Here is a 25,995-nt window from a genome sequence, read left to right as displayed (position 1 = left end):
AGAGCTCCAAGGACTGTGAAGGAAGCGTAAAGAAAGGTATCACGACCACAGACAGCGCCAGAATTCTTCAATAGAGAATGAGGGGAGGCAGCATGATCCAGGGCCTCTTCCTCATGACTACTTCCTCGTCCTGGGGAATTGGGAACACGCAAAGCCACCGCTGTGGTCCCCTGAGGCAGGTGGGGCTGCAAGCAGCCGTCTGGAGATGATGAGGTCCCCTTTGTACAGAGTCAGTTCTCTCTACAAAGCACCCCGTGCTCTCTAAGCTCCCCTGAACCACATCAGATGTCCCTTTCTGGAGCCCGATCATACTTTTCCAATGGGAGTGAACCAGATAACGTTCTTTTATAAGAGCCACGTCAGGCTGGTGAACAAGCCCAGCCACTGTGCCTCTGTGCGTCAGCTCCAGCCTCTGTGGCCCTGCCGCTGGGGAGCATCTGCAGCAGCTGAGTGGGGATGAGCGCCAGGAGGCAGGAGCTGCGGTTCTGTCTGCAGGAGAATGAGCTGTGAGTGGCCAGGAATGCCGAAGGCGAGAACATGGTGATCCGGGGACTTCTTGTCTTTTAGCCACTCCAGGAGTGGCTCCTGTCATCCTCTTTTCTCTGGATTTCATAAATGTTCTCAGACTTCAGAGAGGGTGACTGGCAAGATAGGAAATACCCGTTCTAACACCGAAGTCACTTATGAAATGTGTGGAGCGTCTCAGTATCTAAGCAGAGCTGGATAGCCCCACACAGGTCTAGGCATTTGTAGGACAACTCTGCCTGTGTGAGAAACAGAGCTGGAACTGACGAGAGTCATGGACGGAATGGTGTATTGGTCCTCTAGTGCTGTGTAACAAGTGACCTCCAATCCTAGCAGCTAAAGCCAGTTAGCTCACACACTCCTGTGGTTAGGAGTCTGGGAGCAGCTGAGCTGTTTGGCTCAGGCTCTGGGCCTCTGGTGAGTTGCCCTCAAGCTGTCAGATGGGACTTCAAGTTGTCTGAAGGCTTGGCTGGGGTGGGACCCCACTTCCTTCTTGGCTCACTTATGTGACTGCTGGTAGGAGGCTTTGGTTCATTGCCACCTGGGCCTCTCCACAAGGTCACTGAAGACACAGCGGTTGCCTTCCACACATCAGTGACCTAAGAGTGAGAGCACCTGGGATGGAAGCTGCGATGTCTCTGTAACCTAAGCTTGAAAGTGACACAGTTCACTTCTGCTTTATCCTACTGGTCACAGAGACTAACAGTGGTGCATGGTGGCACGGGGAGGGGGGGGGCAGGCACTGCACAAGGCTGTGAATACCAAGAGGAGGGCACCATTGGAGCCATCTTGGAATATGGCTATGATGATGGCTCAAGATCAGGTGGGAAACATCTGGAACAGGGCCCCCTTCTATCTGCTGCTGGGACCCACAGGGGAGATCACTACAATGCTGAGAGAAAAGTACCCAAGATAGCAGAGAGTGACATTTCGCTAGGCTACAATAGCTTAACAGAAATATGGTGAAGGCCACTTGCTTCCTTGAATGTTCTCTGGTCACCTTCTGAACACCCCGGCCACCTCCACAGCCAGGGGAAGGGGAACCCAAAGCTACTCTGACTGTGGTTCTCTTTGCATGTTAACAAGCAGGTGACAGAGACGTTTGTGAATTCTGGATCTGGTCACCCACACCTCAGTTTCATGAGGGAACTGACATCCAGTTCTTCTACCTCCAAGTGAGGAGCCTGCCCCTCCCCTCCTGGCTCCTACCTGAACACAGCGAGGGTCACGTGAGCCATGTTGGGGACAGCTGAGGACCGGGCAGGGGGGATGTGGTCAGGCTAGAGGATTGGCTTTTAGCAATCTAAAGGACATTTCAAAGGTCCGGCTGGTGCCCTCCCATGCCCAAAAGGGCACAGGAGGCAATGGTGCCAGCGTGCTATGCCATCATGCAGAGACGACGGACTACAGAGTCTGGTCTGGTCTCCATGCACGTAAGATTGCTTAGGCTAGGTCACGAATGCCTGTTATGCCAGCACTCTGGGAGGCTGAGGCAGGAAGATCGCAAGTTTGAAACCAGCCTCAGAAACTTAGTGACTAAGCAAGACCTTGTCTTAAAACTAAAAAATAAAGAAGGGCTGAGGATGTAACCCAGTGCAAAGGCCCTGGCTTGGGTTTCCCATGTGGTCTGCCATTTCCACTTGCAGGCAGGTTGCAGGTGCAACCCGGGCAGCACCACAGTAGGGATGCTGTGGGGGCCGCACCCCAGACAGCCCAGAGTCCTGCACCCCACCCTGCTGGACGTGGGGCTGCTCTGGGAACCATCCTTCCTCTGAAGCCAGGGGGCCAGCGTGCTTCCTCCTCCGGCCCACGCCCTGCTTGTGAGCCCAGCTCTCAGTCAGGAAGCGTAGAGGACCGGAGGTAAAAAGCACCCAGGCCACTCACTGCCAGCGTAATTTTACCATATGCAGCGGATCCCACATGGCCCGAGAAAGTGACCAGTGTAACTTTAATGACACTCCCAGCCAGAGCCATCTCCTCAGCAGAGGCTGAGCCTCACAGCCCTCCCTCCGGGGGTGGCTGCCAGCGGATGTGTCAGGCAGTTCCCTGGGCCACCATGCCCATCTGCAGCACCAATGACCCAGCTGCAAAGTCTACCTTGTTGCCTTCTGTCTTTGACATCACCGATTCCAACAGAATCCCCACTGTGACTCTAAAGATGCAGACTTTGAGGTCCAATGTCAGGAAATCCGGGCATTGGGAGTGCTAAAGCCTCACGACACTCCCTGGTGGGGGAATTTGCTCTGTCATGTCCAGACGCCACCCTGGGAAGCGCCCACATTAACTTTCCCCTGTCACCCACTTGCTGGCTTGAGGTGCAGGCACTGGGAAGGCAGTGAGTGGAAAAGCACTGTCATGGAGAGGAACCACAGACATCAGGCACATTGGGAGAAACGGACTAAGAAGATGAACGAGTGCATGTGATTCTACTGATACACAAGACGCCAGCCCCACATCTCCCCAGTGACCATACTGCCTGTTGTAGGGCTTAACTGACAAATCCACTGCCCCCAGGCTGCAGAGGAGAAGGCAGGTGTCCCGCCCTGGGGGCACCCTGTTCCCCCTAGGTAGAGCCTGGACTTCCTCTCAGCCCTGCACCCAGGACCACACTGTCGCCTTCTCTGCCCCCGAAGGACCCACTCTCAGGAGCTTCCTTCATGTTTCTTTCATTCTGAACCCTTCCTCATCACACTGATTTTCCTTCCTTTTTTAAATTTTTAAATTTTTAAAATTTTTTTTCCCGGTACCAGGAATTGAACTCAAGACCTCGCGCTTGCCAGGCAGGCGCTGTGCCACTGAGCTAAATCCCCAGCCCCTCTTTCTTTTTTTTTAATTTACTTTTATCACTGATTTTCTTAAGAACACTCTGGAAACTCAAAGCTACCGGCAAACAGTGCGCCTTCCTCCCGTTTCCATGAAAGCTCATGGCCAGTGTGTTTCTGGTATTCATGAAAACCCAAGCTGAGCATGCACCTGAGAACCAAATGAACAGCAGAGCCAACCGCTGTGCTCCTGGCCCTGGTGAGGGTGATTAGTCACACGCTCAGCACCGTGTCCTGAACTTCGTCCCAGGAGCTCCGTTAACTACAGGCAGAAATCACGAGCGCAAGATGGACCGTTGGTCAGAAAGGTTTACGCAACACCGAGAGGAGGGAAGGTGGGGTCTTTAGTGCTTAGAATGACAGGAGACTAGACTTAACATTTCAAGCAAGTATCACCAACCAGCAGGACAAGATATGAAAATACATGGACAAGAAATATGAGCCAGCTTTTAGAAAAAGAGGGTCTGGGGAGAATTCATGTAGTAAGTAATGTGGGACTCATAGGCACATGGCAATGTCAGAACTGGGGTTTGGCTGAGACCGTGGCATGCACTACACGTCACAATTTACATCCTCTGAGCAATTTACATGCATTCCAGCCAGGACAGATGCATGCTCTCTGCCTGGGATAGTTGTCATCATTCTAATTCATAGCTCTAGGCTTTAGATAATTTCAAATCACTGAACACAAAGGGGCTGGCTAGGCAGCACAGAAGGATCAATGAAAATCCATTGATCAAAGTAACCTGCAATGTCTAACCCATTACCCTTGATCAAGAACTTACAATGACTCCCCATTGGCAGCTACAACTCTGTGCCACATATTCTTCTAATAACTGCACAGGACAATGTGGGAAAATGTATACTCCTACAGTAGTTCCCAGATGGTAAGGAACAGCTTCACCTAGGTTATACTTTGTGGGTTCTCTTTATGCTCATATGGAGAACCCCACTTTTTGAATGACCAGTCAAAAACAACTTCTTTAAGAGAAGCCATAAAGCTCTTCATAGGCTGTACATCTGGCCTTGCTGCCCCAAGCCTGGGCTCCATCACCACCACAGGCTCCCGTGCCCTCCATCCCTTCTGCATGTGTAGATGTGAGCATCCTTCAAGACCTGCCCCAATCCTGAAGTTTTCAGTTGCTCCAACTTGTGAGTTCCTGCCTTTGTCTGGAAGTTCTCTATGCAGTCTTCCCTGCCCGCTCAGCACAGAGCAGCCTGCTTTAGTTTGTTGTTCTCTGTTGTACCCTTTCTCTCCAGTTAAATTATGAACATCCTACCATTGCCCTGTCTTTTATGCTGTTCCCCCTCCCTGAAGCACCTGAACCCTCTATACTACCAGCACTAAGAGCGCATGAGAAGCCTGAGCAATGTGTGACAGGCCTGGTCCCCAGATTGGTGCCCTGGGAGAAGCCTTTCAGAGGTGGGGCCTAGAGGGAGACCTTGGGTCACTGGGCTGTTCTTGAAAGGGACAGTGGGAGTCATCCTCTTTCTTTCCTTTTGTCACCTGGCAGCCACGAGGTGAGCAGGGCTCCCTGCCATGATGGACTGCCTCCCCACAGGCCCAAAGTAGCGGCACCCCCAGCCAGCCATGGGCTGGAACCTCTTCAGCTGTGTGCCCAAACAAACCTTTTTTCTTTTAAATTGGTTATCTCAGGTAGTTTGTTATAGCAACAGAAAACTGACTAAGATGACAACAGAAAATAAAGCCTACTAACAATGGGTTGCCTTATAGGAAGAATGTCACATCACCATTCATATTTTTTTGTGTTACTTGTAAAGTCTCATAAATGTGGGCAGCAGAGAGACAGTGACCATTAACCACCAGACTCTTCATTTTACTTGTACATGAGAAAATTGAAGCCCAGAGAGGCTAGTTATTTCCTGAAGGTCACACAGCATGTGATCCCTAGGCACGTGATTCCTGGCTTGGTCTTCTCACTGCACAATGGCATAGCCAATGGAATAATGCCAATTCTGCACACCCTCTACCAATATGGAAGTCCAAGTAGGGGGCTGGAAAAATTAAGCACAGTAATGTTTGATGGCTTCTACTGTTACATGATCACAAAGGTATCAGAGAACACATGGTTATTTTCCCAGCAGTATAATTCTAGTTCCTTTTTGCTGAAGGAATAAGCAAAGATTTAACAATTTCCAAATTAAAAAGCCATCTCAGATGAAAGATAACTGGCTGTCTCCCCCGTAGATCCAAGCATTTCCAGTCATTGTGAACTTTAGTCAACTAGTTTGGAATTTCCTATGAAGAGTTTTATGGCTTCTCTTAAAGAAGTTGTTTTTGATTTATGCTGATCATGTCTGACAGCCAGCATTTCTCTTAATAATAATCATAAATAAGTGAGACAAGGTCGCCTAACCTGAAACAAGCACTTCTCCACCGTGATATCCATCACAGGGCCTTGGATCTGTGGCAGCTGATCGCAGAGGTCTACAGCTCTCCGTGCTCCCTCCTAAGTCCCTCTCTAGCACCTGCCCTGGCATTTTTATTTCACACCATCCTCCTCTGACAGCCCAGCCTCCAAAGAGACACTAGAGACTACAGCCATGAAAGGATTCAGCCTCGAGCAAGGACATGGGCGGAGCCTGCTGCCTGCTCTCCGAGAATTATTTCACATATTATTTCTTCCTCTTTATTCATTGTAACAGCCAAGCCAATACATGAAAAGTCTCAAAAAGAGAGCAAAAGATAGTAAAGAACAAAACAGATTGGTAGATTCAAGGTGCTAAATTAGAGGCTGCAACAGCTCTGTAACACTGACACACACGCCCATGCACCAAATGTCATCTCCACTGGTAGGCTGCTATGACAAGGTCACTAGACAAATCCTGGGAAAGCCAGCAGATATTTCTTTTCTCACAAAGACTCTGGCTGAATAAACGCTGTACTAACTTGTAACAACTAATATCACATTCCAGAGCCTTGGCCCTGACCACAGGACACGGCAGCGGTTGTGTGATACTGAGAAGCCTGTCACTCTTGTCCCATGTGAGCTTCTGCTCCATGGCCTGCTGCTGAGACTAGGGGTGAGCCGGGCACAGCCCGGTGTGTCGGAGACTGAAACGCACTGCCAAGAGAAAGACATCAGGGGCTGACAGCCATGATGGGTCCGGAACATGCCGAGTGTGACCTCCTCACAGCCACGTTTGGGACCTGTGATGGGGTGGGTAGATGGGGCTGTCTACAGCGTGACATCCGGGATGTAAAATGCACAGCTGTAGTGTCCCTGAAGGTTGGTTTCCTTGATTTGAGGAGGATGAATGGTTAATGATGTGCATTGACCGTTGCCCTTGTATCAGGGCTGGAACACTCCAGAGCTCGTGTTCAGGAATGGTGGGAAATGCAAAAGCAGCTCCACAATTGACAGGAAACCCCCGGTGGGCAGGGACTGCAGAGGTTGCTGGGATGGTAGGGCGGGGAGGCCCCACTGCTGAGCACCACTGTATCTTTTAATCTCAAGTATGCTGGTGGCCCTGATATTCTCAGGGCTGGAGCTCTGAGTGTTCTTAGAGAGCCCTGAGCACCGCAGAAGCGTGGAGGAGGACAGGCCAGGAGGACAGGACCCCGTCACCCTGCCTTCAACCAAGGCAGAGAAGTGCACATGGGGCTTGGCTAAGATTTTGATTCATAAAAAAACAACAAAAAAAAGAATGCTTGGGCTGAAGAAGGAGCAGGGACAACTGTTTACATTTGATCTTAGCCAAAAGGCCAAGAAGCGAAGGACAATTTGTTTAGAAGTTGTTGAACAGAAATGATGCTGGACAAAATCCTTAAGAGGCTTGCACTGTTTTGGAGCCTTTTTCCTGTCTCCGGCCCCCGCCTCTGCTTCCACACTATGCCCTCGCCTACCCCACGGGCACCTCAGGCCTCTTCTCCTTGTCCATCATCTTCCTGCCATGTGCGCCTCAAACTCCGCTGAACAAGTGAGGAGCGTCTACACAAACTCAGGAGCACATGTGTCTCAACAGGACCTTTCTGGAGATGACAAAGCCCCCTCTGATGTGGAGCAAGCTCCTGGCTATGCCAGTCCCCAACCTTTTGACCTGGCACTGTGTCCCCAGCTACAGCCTGCAGTGTGGCAGGCTACTGAGGAGGCAGACCAGACCTGACTCCTCCTGGGGCTGGATGTTCCCTCACACCCGCCCAGGGTACATATCTCCTCCCGGCAGCCCCCACACCTACCTGAATTGGACCTTTTCTTCGGGGTTTTGAGGCTCCGGCACCTTCCGCCCACTGAGCTGCTGTTCTCGCTCATGGAGTCCTGTGCCGAGGACGCGCTGCCCGTGGCCTCGCTGTCCCGCATCATGCTCTCGTAACCGCTGCTGCCACCGCTGTGGTAGAACAGGGCGGTCTTGCCCATGGCTGGCGGCAGCTCCCCGCTCAGCACGCTGCTGTTGTCGCTGCCGTGGCCGCTGCTGCAGCGGTGTGGCCTCCTCGGCGGGGTGATCTTGCTGTAGGGTGAGGGCAGCAGGTGCGTGGTGGCTGCTGGCCGGTCCTCCCCGCGCTCCTCAGCCTGTGAACCCTGCGCATTCGCAGTGCCCTGCAGCAGCTCTGAGATGCGCCCGTTCACTGCACGCAGTGGCAGCTTGGACACCAGGCCCGAGCTGCGGTTCCTGCTGAGCGACTGGGTGGACCAGGACATGTGCTTCCCACTGGGCGGCAGGTTGGAGCTCTGGCCCACCGACTGCGGCAGAGACTTGGTGGAGAAGCTGAGGGTCTTGGTGGTGGAGGTGGACAGGCTGCGTGCCTTGGGGCTGGCCAGGAGCAGCTTGCTCACTGCTGAGATCTTGGACTGGCTGGCCTTGGGCGAGGCCCCTGCGGACTGGGAGGTACCACAGCTGGGTGGCGAGGCCCCTGCGCTGCGGCCCAGACTCCGTCCCGTGCGGGGCATGGTGCTGTCCTTGCCTGCATGCATCCGCGCACTCATGGAGGACAGGCTCTCAGCCCTCTCCAGCGACAGGCACTCGTAGTGGCTGACTGTTGCCCTGCCGAGGGAGTTGGTCCTGCTGGCCAGCTGCTCCAGCTTGGCACTGAAGAGCTTGCTGCTGCTGCTAACATCCTTCGTCTTGCTGCCTGGCTCATCGGGGAAGCTGGCCAAGAAAGTGGTTGGCTGGTTCAAGGGGCTGCTGGTGCCGGCACTGTGCTGCGGGCTGGCCCGGTTCTTCTGGTCCAGGCTGGACTTGCGGACAGGGGGCAGAGGTGGAGTCCCTTTAGGCCGGGCAAGGACACAGTGCTTGGGTGAAGCCACCTTCCTCTCCAGGGCTGCCTTGGAGGGCTGGGCTCCAAAGCCATTGGAGTCGGCCGCACAGTGGCAGAAGAGGCTGTCGGGCTCCTCGTGCCTCCCGGCCTTCTGGAACGCCCTCGGGAGACTGCTGGACTTCAGGCTTTTGTTGGAATGCACGGGGCTCTGAGCGCCCAAGCCAGGCAGTGCCATCTCACAGCCATCTGCAACCCTCCGGAAGTTGTCGGTCACAGGGGAGGCAGACACCTCCCCGCTGCTGCTGCTGAGCCTGTCGCCCGGGCTGGGGTTCCTCTCTGCTTCCTGCTCTGCTGTGGCCTCAGGCTTTGTGGCGCCCGTGGCGGTGTCATATCGAGCTCCTTCTTCACTGGGATACACATTTTCATTTTTCACTTCTTCTTCACGCTTTAGCCAGGGGTCCTCAAATTTCATCTCCTTCTTCGTACCAGCTTCCTTACTTTCCTGGGACTGTGTGGCTTTGGGGGCCGTTTTGGGGGTGGCGGTGGGTGCCTCAGGCTCTTGCACATTGCGGGGGCTCATGGCAATGCAGGGGTACACCGTGATGTTGGTCTTCATGGGGATGTACCCCTCGCAACCGCTCAGATTGGCCGTGTTGGAGATCGTGACCATGGCCTTGCCCAGGGTCGATATTTTGCAGCCTTTGATAGGAGTGGCCTTGTTGAAGGGATCGTCGGCCACATCAGACAGGATGAGCAGGTTGTCGGGGCCCGCCTTGGGCTTCTCTCTGCACACGACAGTGGTGTTCTGGATGCTGCTGACGAACTCCGAGGCTGGGGGGTCTGCCATGGCCTCCCCGTGCCCGAAGCATGTCTGGGCTATGAAACTGTGGCACGACTGCTCACCGTCACTGCCCGCGCTCATCTCGCTCAGCCAGGAGCTGATGGAGGAGCGTCTGCTGCCAGACTCCCGGGCCTTCTCCTCCAGGCTTAGCTTCGGGAGAGGCAGGAACTGCGTGATGCTCACCTCCGAGACAGGCGCCATGTTGGAGTAGCACTCGAGGTCCTCGCTGATGCTGCTGATGATGCTGACGGGCCGGGAGCCTGAGGCCAAGGCCTGCACAGAGCAGTCGCTGTTGAAGCTGATGATGCTGGTGGGGCGGCCGCTGTCCAGGACTCCGCTGATGGTCAGCTCCTCCACCAGTGTGAACACCAGCTCGTCCTCGCCGTTCAGCTCCAGGGGCTGCTGCACGGTCACCATCGTGGTGCTCAGGATCTCCTTCTTGGAGTCTGGAGGAGATGCCTGGCGCCCGTCCTCGGCGGGGTTCTCCGCAAAGCCCTCACTCCCTACAGACATGGATTTCTTTAAAACCTGGGGGCTCATTCCCACTGGTGGGGTACGGACCTCAGGCTGCAGCAAGGACTCACTGGAGACCATGCCGGAGTCCTTGCTCAGGGCTGGCAGCTGGGCGGAGGACGGCAGGACCCCCTTCTGGGTGTAGACTTTGCACCTCTGCGAAGGCGAGCTGGGGGGCTTGTACTCAGAGGTCTTGGACAGGCTGGCGATGCCCAGCCGCGGGGAGCCCATGGGCCTGGGCTTGCCTTCCACAAAGCCACAGGAGTTGAGGCTCTCGCGGCTGCTCTGGAGGCTGGGGCTCTGCACGAGCTGGGACGCACTGTGCTGGCTGCTGCTGCCAGGGATGCTCCGGGGTGAGGCCGGGGCAGGGCTGCTGCTGCGGGCCGTGGCAGGCCCTGGGGAGCGGTCCCGCTGTGCCTTGGAGGCCGGGGGGTCCGAGCCGTCCGGGTCAGTCAGCTGGCCATCTGACCCATTGTCTTCCTTATCCGACTCGGAGAGCGGATGAGCCCCGGCTGCCTGGCTTAACCGCGGGCCTCTGCTCGCCTGTTCTGCCCCGAACTGGACAGGCAGCTCTTCAAAAGGGAACTTACTGGGCTCTTCGCTGCCGTCGATGCAGTCCAGTCTCTCCTGCAGCTCGGCAAACGTGTTGCACTTCAAGCAGTCCCTTTCGGACTTGCTGGCCGCAGCCTCTCCTGCCTCCACAGGCCGGCTGTCACCCCTAGTCTTCTGCAGGGCCGGCACAATGGGGACAAAGTCTGGGGGGCCCTCGTTGTCGGTGAGCTCCTTGTCGGAGAGGGCTGTGCCGTTGGGCCCGATGTAGATGACTGTGTCGCAGGACTGCTCGCTGCTGGAGGAGTAGTCGGGGTCGCTGGACAGGTGAGCGATGGGGAAGTCGGGCTCCACCGTGGCCCTGGTGTGGAAGGGTCTCAGCTGGGTGGGCCTGCGCATTCTGCCTTCTTCACAGGAGCTTTCTCCGCCAGAGGAGCTGGACGTGTACTGTGAGCGAGAGGGCAGTTACCGTGGTGGCGCTCCCAAGGCAGCCCTCCAGCACAGCAAGGGCGGGGTCATTGAACCTCATCCTGTTTGGCCACCCTGCACACGGCCCATTGCTTAGTGGGGACTCAGAAGCTGTTCAGGAAAGGGGGTGACCGGGGCAGGCCCTACCTGACCTCCTAAGGTCCTATGACATAGAACCTTGCCTGCAAAGCCCTGTCCCGTGCCAAAACAGGAAAAAGTAAATAAATAAATAAAAGAGAAGGAAAAAGAACAAAAAAGCCCCACACATCATCATTTAGACCTGGATTCAAGCAGCTACAGCCACTGTGGTTTTGTCAGACACTCTTACCATGCTACTGAGGCCTGGCTTCTGCCAGAGGGGACAAGCGGACTGATATCAGCAGACTCAGTGTCCCTCAGAGACCCTTGGAAGCCACTGAATTCACACCATAAACCTACCAAGCCAAAAGTGACCCCACGACATGCAAGGGAAAGCAGCGCTGTGTGAGCTTGGAGTTAAAAACCCCTCTGTGGTCAGCCCATTGAAGGAGGCTCTCTTCAGCTACCTTCAACCCAGGCGGGCTGGGGGAAAGGTCTCCCAGCCCACCAACATTTTTCATCTCAAAGTGGCAATCCATTCGCACTGTGTAAAGTGCATCAGGTGCTCCCTGCCGGGGCTGAGGCCAGTTGATCAGCAACAGCAGCAGCCGCAAGGAAGGGACTTAGTCAGCCGGGACATTTCCCTACCCCGAGGTGGATGCAGGGGCAGCCACACTTGCACATGCCCCGTGCTCAGGGAGCAGCGAGATCAACTTGGCCCTTACTGACTTAGTCTCAGGGCAGGGCTCCCCTGGCACCCCTGCCAGCCCCTTACCTTCGTCTTCTTCTTCTTCATCCGTAGGACCCTCGATGCGATCTGGAGGGTGGACAGGGTTTCCGCGTAGTTCCCAGCCGCGGCAGAGATGTGAGCGATCATGGTGGTGCGACAGTTCACGTTCCCCAGGGACTCGCGCAGCAGCATGGTGAGCTTGCTCTCTCTGCCAAAGTGAATTAAGGCTGCATTAGAGGGCCATGCTTCACGGTGGCTGTCAGGGCGGGACTTCGGGTCTGTGCGTGGCTATTTTGTTGTGGGTGGTGGGTTTTTCCCTTTTTTAAAAAATGGCATACTAATTAGCATCATTTTCCAGCATGCGGCTATTCGGAGTAGGCAGCTGAGCAAGTGCTCCAAGGATGAAATTCATGTAAACACGTCCCTTGGCACTTGCGTCCGGGTGTGATGGGGTGTTCCTGTGTGTGTGCATCTGACGTCACATATCATGAGGCAGGGGAATAAAAATGAGAAGAAGGGATCAAGAGAAAATGGCTTTGTGGCCAGTGATCCGGCATACTATCCACACACACAGCCCTTCGCTGCAAGTCTGTGCACACAGGCAGTCCCTGCAAAGAGAAGCAGTCTCCCAACTGCAAACTGTGTCAAAGATCTATGCTTGCACAATACAAGCAAAATTTTTATGCAAGGAGGTGCAACTGCTTTATTGTCATATTTGCACTTAGTAGCACTAAAGAAAAGACACTCATATTCCTGATAAGTAAAGAAACAGACATAGGCCCAAATACTCAGGAACAGAAAGAAGAACTTTCTAGAAAGGCTTCTGCGGGCAACTTTGCAGCTGCTGCTTGTGGGCCCAGCATCGCAAGTGGTGATAATCAGGCCCAGGGTTTTACAAATGGTATTTCAGGAACTACCTGGAGGAACACTTGTCCATTCCACACTATCCCACCAATTCTCCTCCCTTGCTTTGGAAAGGCCCCTGCTCACTGCGCCAGCCCTGGTCAGCCCCTCAGCTGCCGCAAGGTACTGTCTTCTGGGAGTGCACTCTGATCCCGAAGGCGGAGGCGGCCTGTGGGCCTCCCCCACCCATGTTCACATCTCTATGCCATGTCTGTAACACTGGATGAGAGGAGTTGGTCCTCGGGTCCTTTTCCCCAAACAACCCTTGGAGAGGGACTGTCCTGCTCAGCGGACTCTGGGAGACAGCCTCCATCAGCAGAGATGGCCCATTTCCCACATGACCTGCATCTGGCTTCAGGGCAGAGAGACTGGTGCGTTCGTGTTTTTCCTTCCATCTGGGACCAATTAAGGTGTCCATTCAGGGATGCTGGGCTCGCTGATGGCTCAGTTCCAGGGCAATTTATAAATATACCAGGGCTCCCTTTCAGCAAAGTAATCAGTGATGGAAGTGGTGCGGGTTGTGTAGGGGGAGCGGAGCCTCCCTGCACAAGTTTAATTCTGTCAAGCCTGAGGGAGCAGGGATGCTGCGGACACCACAGCTGGGTGAGGAGGTCAAGGCCTGTTCGTGTAGACGCTCAGCAGAGCCCTGCGCCTGCGTGAGCCTTGGGCCTTGTCTTCAGTATGGGAAGCAGGGATAACACGTGCAGCTTAGGCTGTGATCACATGCAGTCAAGTCTTATTATTCATAGTAGTGATGCTGCAATTCCTGTGAACCCTGGATTAGTCGGTACTGAGCCAGGGATCTTAGACATATTATACTGTTTAGGTTCTGGTGAAAATCTGGTCATGACAGCTTTGTCAGTTTGTCACAAAATAATCTTGTTTTATGTGTGTATCTGTGGGAAGTCACATTATTTAATAGCTCCTTTTTGTAAGCTACAAAATATATGCACTATTTCTTTATAATAAAGCACTAGCCAGGAGGAGTTTAATAATTTCTTAAGTCTTAATAACGTGACCTTACATTTTTTTTGTCTTTTAGCCTCACAATGCCATCCACTATATTTTTTTCTCTTTAATTGTCCATCATCTTATGAGCTTACAAATCCAGCCATTTAAAAATATTTTTCTAAAGTCTCATCATGGATTTATAGTTACTTTAGTACTTTCTCTCTCTCTCTCTTTTTTTTTTTTTTTTTTTTTTGTCTTTTTGAGACAGGGTCTTGCTATGCAATTCAGGCTGGCCTTGAGCTCACTTTGTAGCCCAGGCTGGTCTTGAACTCACAATGTTCCTCCTGCCTCAGCCTCCTGAGTACTGGGATTACAGGCATGCGTTACCATGCCCGGCTACTTTAATACTTTCTGCAGGGGTCTTATACTGGAGTGGCCTGACATAGACTGGTGTATTTCCTTTTCCTCTTTCTGGATGTACTTTATTATTATTATAAATATCATTACTATTATTTGTTTTGCTTTCCAGTACTGGAGATTGAACCCAGGGCCTTCACACTGAGCTAGCTATAACCACAGCCTTTTTATTTTTTTATTTTGGGAAAGGATCTTACTAAATCACTGAGCTCCCCAGGCTGGGCTCGAACTTTCGATCCTCCTGTCCCAGACTCCCAGAGTGCTGGAATTTCGATCCTCCTGTCCCAGACTCCCAGAGTGCTGGAATTTCGATCCTCCTGTCGCAGACTCCCAGAGTGCTGGAATTACAGGTGTGCACCACCACACCCCGGCTCGTTCCATATCCTTGATTCATTAACACTGACCTCCTGGCCAACAGCACTGTAACTCAAGCCTATGTTTCTCCAAAAGGCACATCAGAGCCTTCTTCTGCTTAGTATATTAGACAGCACACAGCACTGCGCCAAAGGATTATTTTAAACAATGAAATCGCCAACAAAAAGAACAAAAAAGAAAAAAAATGGGATTATAAAGCATATTTAGTTATAGTACAAGAGCTAAGAAGGCAGAGTGTCACCTTGTTCCACCTCCGCTGGGAACACACATGTCTATGACTCAAAGTTTTCACGACTCTGTGCATGTCCTTAAATGACTGAAAGTGCCATGGGCTTTGATTTGGGGGATTAGAAGGACTTTTTTTAGCAAAAAGATGAGTTTGCAAGTACAGAATCTGCAAATGTGATGATCGACTCTATATGAAGTTCCTCATGATAATTCTCAACAATCAGCTACACTGGGCCAATGGCACACCCCTCTATTCCCTCCCCAGACCCTGCGTGAGTCCTCAGGAAAAGATTTCAATATCGAGCAAAAGGATATAATGTTATATCAACCTGCTTGCCCTGCGTGTTCCACATGATCCCACTTATGCTATAACCATAGGAACAAATGTTTATTGCTTTTTAAAAAACCTACATGGCGCGTGCATTGTTTGGCAGTGTACATCTTCACTGTCTTCTCAAAAGAAAGCAAGTGAAATGCTAACCAGACTTTCATGTGGGCCACTCTAGATGACAAAAGATATCCTTAGGGGAGTAAAATATGGTGGACAGACAATGCTTTACCTTGGATCAAAGATAACCGAGGGAGGGCAGATGAAGGAGTGGGCAGTGTCACTCAAGACTGTGGGTTACTGGCTGAATTCAGTGCTTCAGAGACGGAACTGCAAAGGTTCAGAATTTCTCGGACAGCGGTCAGCACAAATTCAGTTCAATCCCTTGTATCAAGACTAAACTTAGAGGAAGAGAAGAGAGAGCACAGAGCTGCAGGTCACCTTGGCCGCAGAGCCAGGCTGGCTGGAGGGAAACGAGGCTTGGGGTCCTGAGGGAGGGGCCCTGGCTGTGGGACAGGTTGGGCAGAAGCAGGAAGGGACTGACACGGCAGAGATAATTGCCATCTAGGAAAGGACCGTGTTGCCCTTTCAAGTGGTCACATTTTATGGGCATACCTACTTCCTGACCACACAAACTTTTTTAAATGATTAAGAAAAAAATCACTCAAAAAAAAAAGTCATCCCTTTTTTTTAGACACACCAAAAAGGTAGGGAAAAAGCAGGATAACAAACACACTTTAATTAATGATAATAATTTTGAATATACTCATTAAGTACCACAAACACTCAGTAAATACCACAAACTTAAAAAAGTTAAAAAAAAAAAAAGATAATAGTTTTAAAAGAACATGGAAGAGTATGCAGCACTCTATAACAGAGGCTGACAAACTAAGGCCATGCAGATCAAATCTGTCCCACTGCTTGCTTTTGTAAATAAAGTTTTATTTAAACACAGCCACACCTTATTATTTACATATTGTATGTGGATACCTTTGCGCTACAAGCATTCGGTGATTGTAATAAAGCCTGTAGAACCAAAACTATTTGGTCCCTTCCAAAAATATTTGCTGACCTCTGCTCTAGAGTATTCTAGATATAGTGTGGTTTCATTCCAGATACTGAATAATCAGCTACAAATGAAAGTTCCTTACTACTCAATAATTTCTACTTAATAGTTGTCTGTGTTATCCCTCTTATAGCTCAGATGTTTCATGGAAGAATAGCAGAAGTCAATTCCATTGAAACAGGCAAGGAAAAAAATAAATGCTTGGCTTTAGAAATTACTGGAGCACCACGCCACATCTATTGGTGACTGCTCAAGTCACTTCCTACCACATGCAGAAGCCATCTGTCCTTCCAAGGGGCTGTTAGGCTGCTCATGCTCATTTGCTTAATTAGTTCATTAGTGTACACAGTTCTTCATTCTAAAAGCATTTATTGAGCACCAACCCAGGTAAGAGAGATTAGACTGTCCTCAAGGAGCCCGTCATCCAGCAAGGGAAACACACGTGTACAAAGTCATCGCGCTGTCACTGACAAAAGCTAATGATAAATGGCATGGGCAAGATGGCTGAGTAGGAGCCTCCCGTGCTTGTCCTACCCCGAAAAGCAGCCCAAATCACAAATAAACGACTACCTTCTGGTGAAAATAACTAAAGCAGAGTGCCAGAGTACATCAAGGAGTAGCAGATGGAGTGTGTTCTGCCCTGAGGGCCACCACACACTTCTACCTCCAAGTCTTTGTCATTGCTGTACCATTCCCGCTTGGTGGCCTGCCATCCCCAAGCCCCACTGCTGCTCCAGCCTATCCTGTAGGGCCAAGCTGTCACAGAGCTGCTCCACCCACCCCGTCAGTCTCTGCTGTGCCCTGTTCCTCAGGGTCTGAGTTGACTCAGAACTCTGCCTCCCAGAGCCGAACCCTGCTCCCAGTACCAAATCTGAAGCAGAGTTCTGCTTCCCAGGCACTCCCTGCTTTGACACTTCCAAGTCTAGGCAATAATGCTCCCCTGGCGCTGGAGCTCACACCACTTTGCAGAGAACTGGTGTCTGGTCTGAGCCAAGCAGCCACACCTCCTAGGAAGGAGAGCACTGGGTGACCTGGGCCATCTGCCCTCAGGGCCAAATACCTGAGGTGTCAGGAACTGGGTGAGACCCCTGAAGTCAGGGCAGCTGAGGCACCCACCCCTGCCTTGCTGGGCAATGGAGTCATCACACACTGATTCTCTCCAGCTCTGGACACAGCTGGGTGTCTCTATTCCTGGGTCCCTGCTGCCTAGGGTATATTGCTGGTGTCCCACTACTCCAGGGCCTAGGGTCCCCACTATATGGTCCTCAACCTCTGAAGACCGAGTCACTGCTGTGCCCTACTGGCTTTGCCTTATTGGCTCCAAATTACAGCTGTGCCTTCTTCTCCAGGCTCTGAATCTCCAGAGCACTCCTTCTTCCCTGGATGGGAAGGGGTGTCCATCCATGGATCCGTGCAGGAAAAAGGCCATTCCTCCATGAGCAACAGCAAGTATACCTCATCTCCAGAAAGGGTGTGAAGAACTCCTGAGGTAGAAAGTAGGGCAGCTGCTACACCCTAAAGGAGGAGAACTAAGAGGTGAGCTCTGTCCCTAACAGGTTGGGATGCCTCACGGTAGCACCTGCTGTGGCCTTTCCACGGAGGCCTGGGTCTTGCAGAGGGAGAATGGCAGATTCCACTCACCAGAGTGGGTCTGATATTTAAAAACGTGCCTCCTGCAGTGCAAATGTGATGAGGCCTTGGAAGAAAGCAAGGTGATCTGGCCTCTTTACATACATCAGTTCTTAATAAAATGCTGGGAGAAAGGAGTTTAATTAATCCAGAAAACTAATTATGCTACAGTATAATTTGTAGAGGGATGTTCCCGTGGGCAGCAGAATGGGAAGAGGTGTATGAATCACACACACTCCCTGCCATGCGTCCCGGCACGCCCTGGTTTAGAAAACAGGGACAGTGGTTTTGTTGCTGTTTTTTTTTTTAAAAAATGTCTAAGGCAAGACACCATCAATATTCCAGAATAGAAGCCACACATGCAGAATTCTGATGTGTTACACATTTAGTCAAGATATCAATATTTAGGGGCTGGGGATTTAGCTCAGCGGCAAAAAGTGCCTGCCTGGCAAGCGCAAGGTCGTGAGTTCGGTTCCCGGTACCAGAGAAAAACCAAAAAAAAAAAAAAGATAACAATATTTAAATGCCAACAAACCATTGGTGCCAGTCATACCCTTGGGGATTGGGCCTTCCAGCTGCCCTGGATTCCTCTGACTATCCCAGTTCTACCCTGGCATCACTGTCAACTGCTGGAATGTCCTGGAGCACCCCACACAGAAGGAAGAGGGGCTGGGCACGAGCTCCCAGGACCAGTGATGTCAGCTCACAGAATTCTGACTCCAGCCTGTCCTCCAAAGCCCAGGGCCCCGAATTACCTCCTGATCACCTAGAGGAGATTGTGGAATGAGAAGAAAGAACGGAAAGGAGACGAGGAAGGGCAAGAGGTGGGACCAAACAATGACCTGCAAGTACATTTTGTCTGTTTACTGGAACTCTACACCCTCTGTCGCAATGACTGGCTCCTTTTACACCCTTCCTGGTCTGTCAACATCCTTTGCTACTCTCCTCTGAAAAGTCACCGAACTCTTGTGAGGCTAATGCAAGGTGCCAGAGGCCAGGATCCCAAGACACGAAGCACCTCTGGCCAACACTCCTGGCCAAAGAGGGCAGCATCTTTTTGGCTTTTATCCTTTACAAGGAAGATCTTTTTCCCCAAAGGACAGAGTAGCAAGCTCCAAGTGAGAGGACAATCCTGCCTCTGTCTATCTTCTAGGTCCCAAGAAAATATCTCTATTTGTGACAGTGTTGTCACAGGCTGAAATACACATATCCAGAGGGACACTCCACCACTCTGAGTTATTAATTTCTAAGGGGCTTGATGATTCCCGTGTTCATGATTGCTTTATGGGTACTCATACTCTGGGGAAAGACTGTTCACACCTTCGCTGTGGGGAAGCCATCCACTCTGCAGAAGCAGCCTTTTCTCAGCAATGTCCTCTCCAGGATGCCAATATTTTAGGATGTGAATGATCTGGCTTTTGGTACTAGAAAAGTATGAGAAGTTGGGCTATCCTCATGGCCTTTCCAAAAACACTGGAGTAAAAGTGCTTGCTGGTCAGTTTCAGATATTATCCTACTTGCCCTACAAATGGCATAAGCAGGACTGCTCTAGGATGCTGGAGAGGTGACTGATGGCATGACATTGGCCACCCAGATAGAGAAGTACAGTTCTGAGTTTTCCACGAGGTGCCCCTGGCTTATTTAATAAAATACAGCTATCTCTCATTTCATGACCTGCCTGTTTAATGACTGTTTGGACTTCATGACTGAGGGGCGCTATTCAGATTTATGACCTGCCACAGACTTGCGATCCATCTTTCTTTGTTTGTATAGTTCTATACCTCTTGTTTATAAAGCCTCGATGTCTTTTTTGTGTACAGTTCACCTTGTTTATACAGAACTATAATTTTTGCTGATTGTACTGTATGGTACAACCCTGTAGTTTTATGTTCTGTTATAGATTACAGTATTGCATGTAAGAATTATGCAAATAAAAAGCAAAGTCATTGGGTTGCAGTTTCCGCTGACCATTTCTTTGTTCTGCATACAGTATTGTAATGTGTACAGTCTACACAGTTCCTCATTTAGCAACCAATTCATTTAACGGTCTAGTCACAGAAAGTCAGTCGTTAAATGAGGAACGTGTGTATTGGCAAGTACAGCCTCGGTCCAGCACGTGTGTTAGTGGTGACTGGGGAGCCACCGTCCGCCATTCAGCATGGAGGAAGATGAGTTGTGGAAGGGTTCAGGAAGGACCCAGCAGAGAACCTCCTACCCCAGCTGCAGGACTGGCCTTTGTGATCCGACCAACATGTCATCTGTTAGGATTCTTCACCCTGCTTATCCTAAAACCACTCACTAGTAGAGGTCCTCAGCCTTTAACACTAAGGGTTCATGAGGGTTAATCCACATACCTCTCACAAAGCTCTATAGTTAAACACTGTAGAACCTTGAGGTACGAGCACACCACCTTGGGATGCCTGACATACAGGGGAAAGACTCATTCCCCCTCATTCCATGCTGCTTATCTAGGGCTGGCACTAGGATGGCAGTGCCCTGTGAGAAGCAGGAGTGAGTAGGTGAAGCAGCAGTTGCTCCCGGAAGGATTGAGCACATGATGAGCATGGTAATTTAGGTCTTGATTCATCTTCAAAAGTTCATGTGCTAAATAAAGGTTTGGTCCCCAGGGTGGTATTATTGGAAGCAGGTAGAATCTTTGAGAGATAGGCACTACTGGGAGATCCTTAGGTTACTGGAAGTGTGTACTGGAAGGGATCATGGGACCCTAGCCCAATCCTCTTCCTATTATTACTTGCTGGCTCATAAGGTAAGCAGTTTTGCTCCAGCAGATACACCCAACACAAGGAGTGCCAACCCAGCAGTGAGCACTGCCGCAAAGCAATGGGGACCTACTCTATTATGTAGTGAAACCTCCAAAACTGTGAGCCGAAACTCTTTTTCTCTTTATAAGTTGGTAATGCCAGGTATGTTCTTATAGTAACAGAAAGCTAACAAAATAGGCACAAGATGAACATTCATGAGAGTTCTCTAAAAACTTCAGAAAATACGTGAATGAAAAGCGTTTATACACGCTGGAGGTTTTACACTGCAGGTATGGCATGGAGCCAATGAAATCTGAGTTGTAACTTCAATAGTTTACCACTGCACACAGGGAGATGAAGTTTATGTGAAATTTGGTCCATGTGAATCCATTTGATCCTGGATATCAGTGTCCCATTTATTTGAATAAGATAAAATTCACATTAATTCAGCCTACTTCTTGAAAAAGACCAGCTGTAAACTGTAAACAGTCTCAAAAGAGAGGTATACGATGCAACTTGAATTTATAATAACAGAAGGTTTCAAGTTAAAACCCCCTATCCAACCTGCTTTGATCTCATTTAACAAGACCAAGTTGTGATGATTAACATGGTTATGAACCATGAGTTCACTTAACACAAATTACTTGTACATATGTTTCTTGGAAACCTTTTCATTATCCGTTCCTCTAACCACTCAATCCTTCTTATCTACAGCAGGGGAAAATAACCTCAGTGATGACTCTGAGCAATTAGTAGCAACTGAATTCTAGATATTGTAGATCTAAGTTCTGCTTTGGAAACATACGCTCATTCCAAGGTTATAATATGCAGATATGACACCAGAAAATTTAAAGGTAATTCAAAATTCACATAATCATAGTTATGATATAAATAGTCTGCTAATTCTAGGATACAGTTCTGGGTCAAGATTGAGGGTCGAGGATATAGCCCAGTGGCATAAGCACCTGCCTGGCAAGTGCAAGGTCCTGAGTTCAATTTCCCCTCCACAAAAAAAAAAGATTGAAAAACATTTTGGGGACTGAGTATCAGAGTACCAGTGGCAAAAAAGATTTGGGGTGGTGGTGGGGGTCACTAGATTTCCTAATAAAAGGACTGCTGTGGTAACAGGTAATCTGCTTTCTGCTGGAATACTTTTATTTTTATTTTTAGTTTTTTGGTATCAGGAATTGAACTCATGACCTCAGGCTTGCCAGGCAAGTGCTTATGCTGCTGAGCTATATCCCCAGCTGGAATACTTTTAACTTAGGAGAATTTGCCATCTCCCAGGAAATCCTGCATAATATTTTTGAATAGCCTTAACTATTAGAAAGTTCTTTCTTATACTGAATTTAAATCTTTTTAACTTCTCCCCAAGGGAACCAGCTCTATTCTCTAGGATTACACAGGGTAAGCATAACCCCATCTGCTCCCACTGACCCTTCACATTTTTAAAGGCATTTATCATACACTCTTCAGCCTTGACCAAAGAGAACTGCCTTTTTCCAGGAGCTTCTAGGTGGTAAAATATGCCATGGCCATTAGGAACGTTTCTGTTGAAGGTGCGGGTTGATCACAGCAGATCTTAGGGTAGGGTGAACACCCTCAATAGAAGGATCGGCCATGTGACTTTTAGGGCAGGGGTTTTGATTCAAAAGGTACCCATCAACCTGGAGACTGAGTTCAGCTACACAGGAAACAGTCGAGCTGCAACAATTCTGACACCAGTGTTCAGGGGAGCTTCTCTAGTTGGCAATACTTGATGCATATTTTCACACATGGATTCTGGGAAGGTAACAAGTCCTGAAGACAATGGAAGCTTCATTGGGAACCTCCCCAGACTCTGCCTCATAGGGCTCCTTTCTTTAGATGATTTCAGTCTGCTAAAGGAAGGAGCCCTATGAATCACAGCTTGAGTACTTCACTGACTTCTGTGAGTTCTTCCTCAGTGATGAACCTGAGGGTGGCTTTGGGAACCCTAACCTTATAGCTTGTGTCAGAAATGACAGCCGACTCATGTGGACTCTCTCATGTAACTTTGCCACTGGACCCTAACTCTTAGTGGGGCAGAAGTCATGGGCCGACTTGGCAGCTGGGAGACTATGCCCTCAAATTTTCAGGTTTGACTGTTGCTGGTTAGTTCTTCTTAACAAGATCCTAATAATCTTGGTGGTGGGAGCTATGCTTTTATTTTGACTATTATTTATACTTATTCACCCAGTACTTATGACTTAGCTCTAGGATAGAGCATGGGGTGGGAATTGTCTACATTTATTTGTATTAAGTTTGGCATGATCAGGAACTAGGAATGTCATTAGTCTACTTTGAAGAACCCCCTCAATATAACAGAAAGATAACAAGGTAAATTAGTAGACCTTATTTGTGGTGTTTAGAGTGGACTGTCAACTTTATGGGCTTTGGGATCTGCCCTGGGAATTGCTGGAGCACATATCTAAGTGTGTCCGAGTGAGTCAAGGAAGTGTGGTCCTTGGGGTCAATGTCTGGTCCCTTGCTCCTTCTTCCCTGGCACATTCCTCCACTCTGCTTCCCATGAACTAAGGAGCTTTGCTCTACCATGATTCTGCCATGATGTTTCTACTTTGGGGTCAGCTGACCATGGACTGAATCTCCTTAAAACATGAGCCAAATTAAACTTCTCCTCTTTTACACTGTGGGTGTCAGTTATTGTGTCCCCCAGTGGGAAAGCTGATTAATACAGTAAACATGAACAGAAAATAACAGGCCCGTAGATTTTTCCCCTGAATCAGTGAACTGCAGAAATTACACATGAATGAAGTTTAAGGGGATACAAAGACTTGTTTAGTGATTAAAGAACAAGATCCTCTGCACTTACTAACCATGCAAACTCAACCGTAGTAGATGTGAATTTGTTATTTAATCTACCTGCAGGACCAGATTAGAAGTAATAATGTTTGTATCATTACTGCAATTTAGAATGTAAATACTACTTGGACATTTTTCACATTGTCTGAAGTTTCATTTCCTTTTTACATTTTCTTTGGTCCAACACACCATTATTAAATGTTAATGCTTTGTGACAGACATTTCTATATATATTCTGTCACTCTGTATAGAACCTTTGCAGTGGTTTGTGACAGCTCTGTTGGGGAAGGGATAAGAAAACATTTCAATTACGTTACATTTCGACCATTAAGAATCTTTGAGTAAAGATGAGATCATCGTACTGTTCAGAAAACCTTGTGTTATTCTTGGGTTCAGGAATCTGTGTTCATCCCAGTGTCAGAGATCTATTTGGTAATCCAAAAAAGCATCAGGAAGTGATGGTGACAGAGATGGAGTTGTGTTGTCATGGTAACTCAGAGCCTCTCCAGATTCTGCCACCTCTGTCTTTCCCTGTGGATTTTTACAGAACTCTCAGGAAAAAAAGAAAATGAAAGCCACAAATGGAATTCTAGAGACAATAACATACTATTCCAGCCTGGCCTCCACTACTGCCTTGTTCCTGTCTAGTCCGCAGTCTCCTGTGTCTCTTTAGTGATAAACTTACACTTTGGGTGTGTTCCTATGCTTCTCCATGAGGTCCACTGTTTGTTTCGGGGAGAGACATAAAGGTTGTATCTGATAGTAGCATTTTGATGGTGCCTCTCTCTATACTTTGATCTGTGACCTCCCCTCAGGGTTGACACCAGAACTGTGTAGAATGTGGGCTTTGAAAATCTGCAAGTGTATTTAGAGTTATTTCAAGAAAAAATGTTTAGAAAAACTGGCAGGGAAACATCTGGAAGGGTTTCATTTACTTTCTTCTATTTACTCTCTAAGCAAAATCCTAAAATGACAGAGCACTATGGGTATCGGGTGAATTGTGGTTCTTTTATTTTCCAGCTGTGGAGACCCAGGGAGTCCCTTTCCTTCCACTTTCCTTGGAAAAGGCTAAAAAGAGGTTAAATAAGATGAGGCCCAGGGCTAGGTAGATGATTACACTGGATTACAATTATGACTATTTTTAGTCTCCAGAGTCAATTTAGCCAGTACCATGATTTCTCTCTATCAAAATAAACAGAAAGTATGCAAATCTCAGCCCGGAGCAGTCATGTCATTTGCATTCGCCTGGCTGTACTCTGGTCTTGTACAGAGAAAGGGAGCAAAGTCTTCTCACTCTCTGCTCAGTCAGGGGCGGCTGTGCTGTAGGATAACCTTCCAAGGATGAGGAGGAGCACTGGCGCATGGTGCTGGTGACAGCACCCTGCTGGGAAGGATTCGGCCTGGTCTGGGGAGGATGGAGAAGATGATGAAATGCGTTCCTTCTTATGATCTCATGTTCACACCTCGCCCTGCCTTTCATTAAATCAGCAGGGTTCTGACAGTCAAGGTCGGGAAGCGCCCTCTGCCTCCCCTGCTCCTGCTCAGGGGCCAGGAGGACCAGCGAAGAGCCACTGTCACAGACCGTTATTCATTGAAATGAGGGCCCATGGGTGCCTGCCCAGGGGGCTGCAAATGGACATGGCTTTGGACCCCACCCCTTGGTTACTTTGTCATCTGGCAGTCTACAAGGGCTCCCCCTTACCCTATAAAGAACGGCAATAAAGAGAGTGGTGGCTTTGGGCTGGGAGCTGAGCTGCCCTGCAAGGAGGAGGACGATGCCGCCCTGCACGTCCCTCCTCGCCCTGTGGACCCTGGATGGACCACTCTGCTCATGACTGCTTGAAGGTCTGGGCTTTGTGCTTCTTCTGCCACCAAGTTCATCCTAGGTTTTCAGCCTGGAATGCTCTTTCCTTTCATTTCCGTTTATGGAAATTGTCCGATCTCCAGTTCAAATCCATGAATCCCCTTAATTACTGGGGCAAGGGGAGGGGTGACGGTACCAGCGACTGCCAGGGACTTGTATCCCTGGAAATCATCTACATTTTCATCTTTTTTATTGTGCTAAAATACACACAGCATAAAACTAACCATTTTAACTTTTTTCTTTGGTATTGGGGATTGAACCAAAGACCTTCACACTGAGCGATATAATCACAGCCCTTTATGCTGTGATTGAAGTTTGAGGCTTGAAGTCTGAGACTTGGGGTTTTGAGGCAGGGTCTCACTAGGTCACCAAGTTGCCCAAGCTGGGGTTGAATTTACAATCCTGCCTCAGCCTCTCAGAGTGTTTGGATCACAGGCAAGCGCTACCATTTCTGGCTTGGTCATTTTAAAAGGGTATAGTTGCATGGCATTGAGTATATTCACACTGTGTCACCTCTACTCACTCCAGAATTTTTCAGTGTGCCAAATTCAAACTCTACCCATTAAATAATTACTTCACATTTCTTCCCTACCCCCAATAACCAGGATCCTATTTTCTGTCTTTATGAATTTACCTGGTATTCTATGTACCACATACAAGTAGAACCATACACTATTTACCCTTCCATGTCTGGTTTATTTCACTGAACATGCTTCAGATTTATACACGTAGCCTGCGTCAGAATTTTGCTTCTTTTTGTCTGAGTAATATCTCATTGCATGTGCACAGCACATCTTGTTTCCCATTTGTCTGTTGATGCACTCTTGGGCTGTCTCCCTGTTAGCTGTTATGCATAATGCTACTCTGAATGTTGGTATTCTAGTCCC

General features: G+C 49.3%; 1 protein-coding gene across 3 annotated transcripts in view; it reads right to left on the bottom strand.

Moving 5' to 3' along the window:
- Kif26b (kinesin family member 26B) overlaps positions 1-25,995 on the bottom strand; it is a 448,358-nt gene that overhangs the window by 15,077 nt on the left and 407,286 nt on the right. For all 3 annotated transcript variants that reach the window (XM_013520421.1, XM_013520424.1, XM_005374788.2), the window contains 2 exons: positions 11,790-11,952; positions 7,549-10,915 (listed from right to left, as the gene is read on the bottom strand). In XM_013520421.1, coding sequence (XP_013375875.1) covers positions 7,549-10,915; positions 11,790-11,952 — 3,530 coding nt within the window. The remainder of the gene's footprint in view (positions 1-7,548; positions 10,916-11,789; positions 11,953-25,995) is intronic.

The sequence above is a fragment of the Chinchilla lanigera genome, unplaced genomic scaffold (genome assembly GCF_000276665.1).
Source record: "Chinchilla lanigera isolate Chin_1 unplaced genomic scaffold, ChiLan1.0 scaffold00005, whole genome shotgun sequence".
Taxonomy (NCBI): Eukaryota; Metazoa; Chordata; class Mammalia; order Rodentia; family Chinchillidae; genus Chinchilla; species Chinchilla lanigera.
Note: the sequence above shows the minus strand (reverse complement) of the source record. Positions and strands in the feature narration are given on the sequence as shown.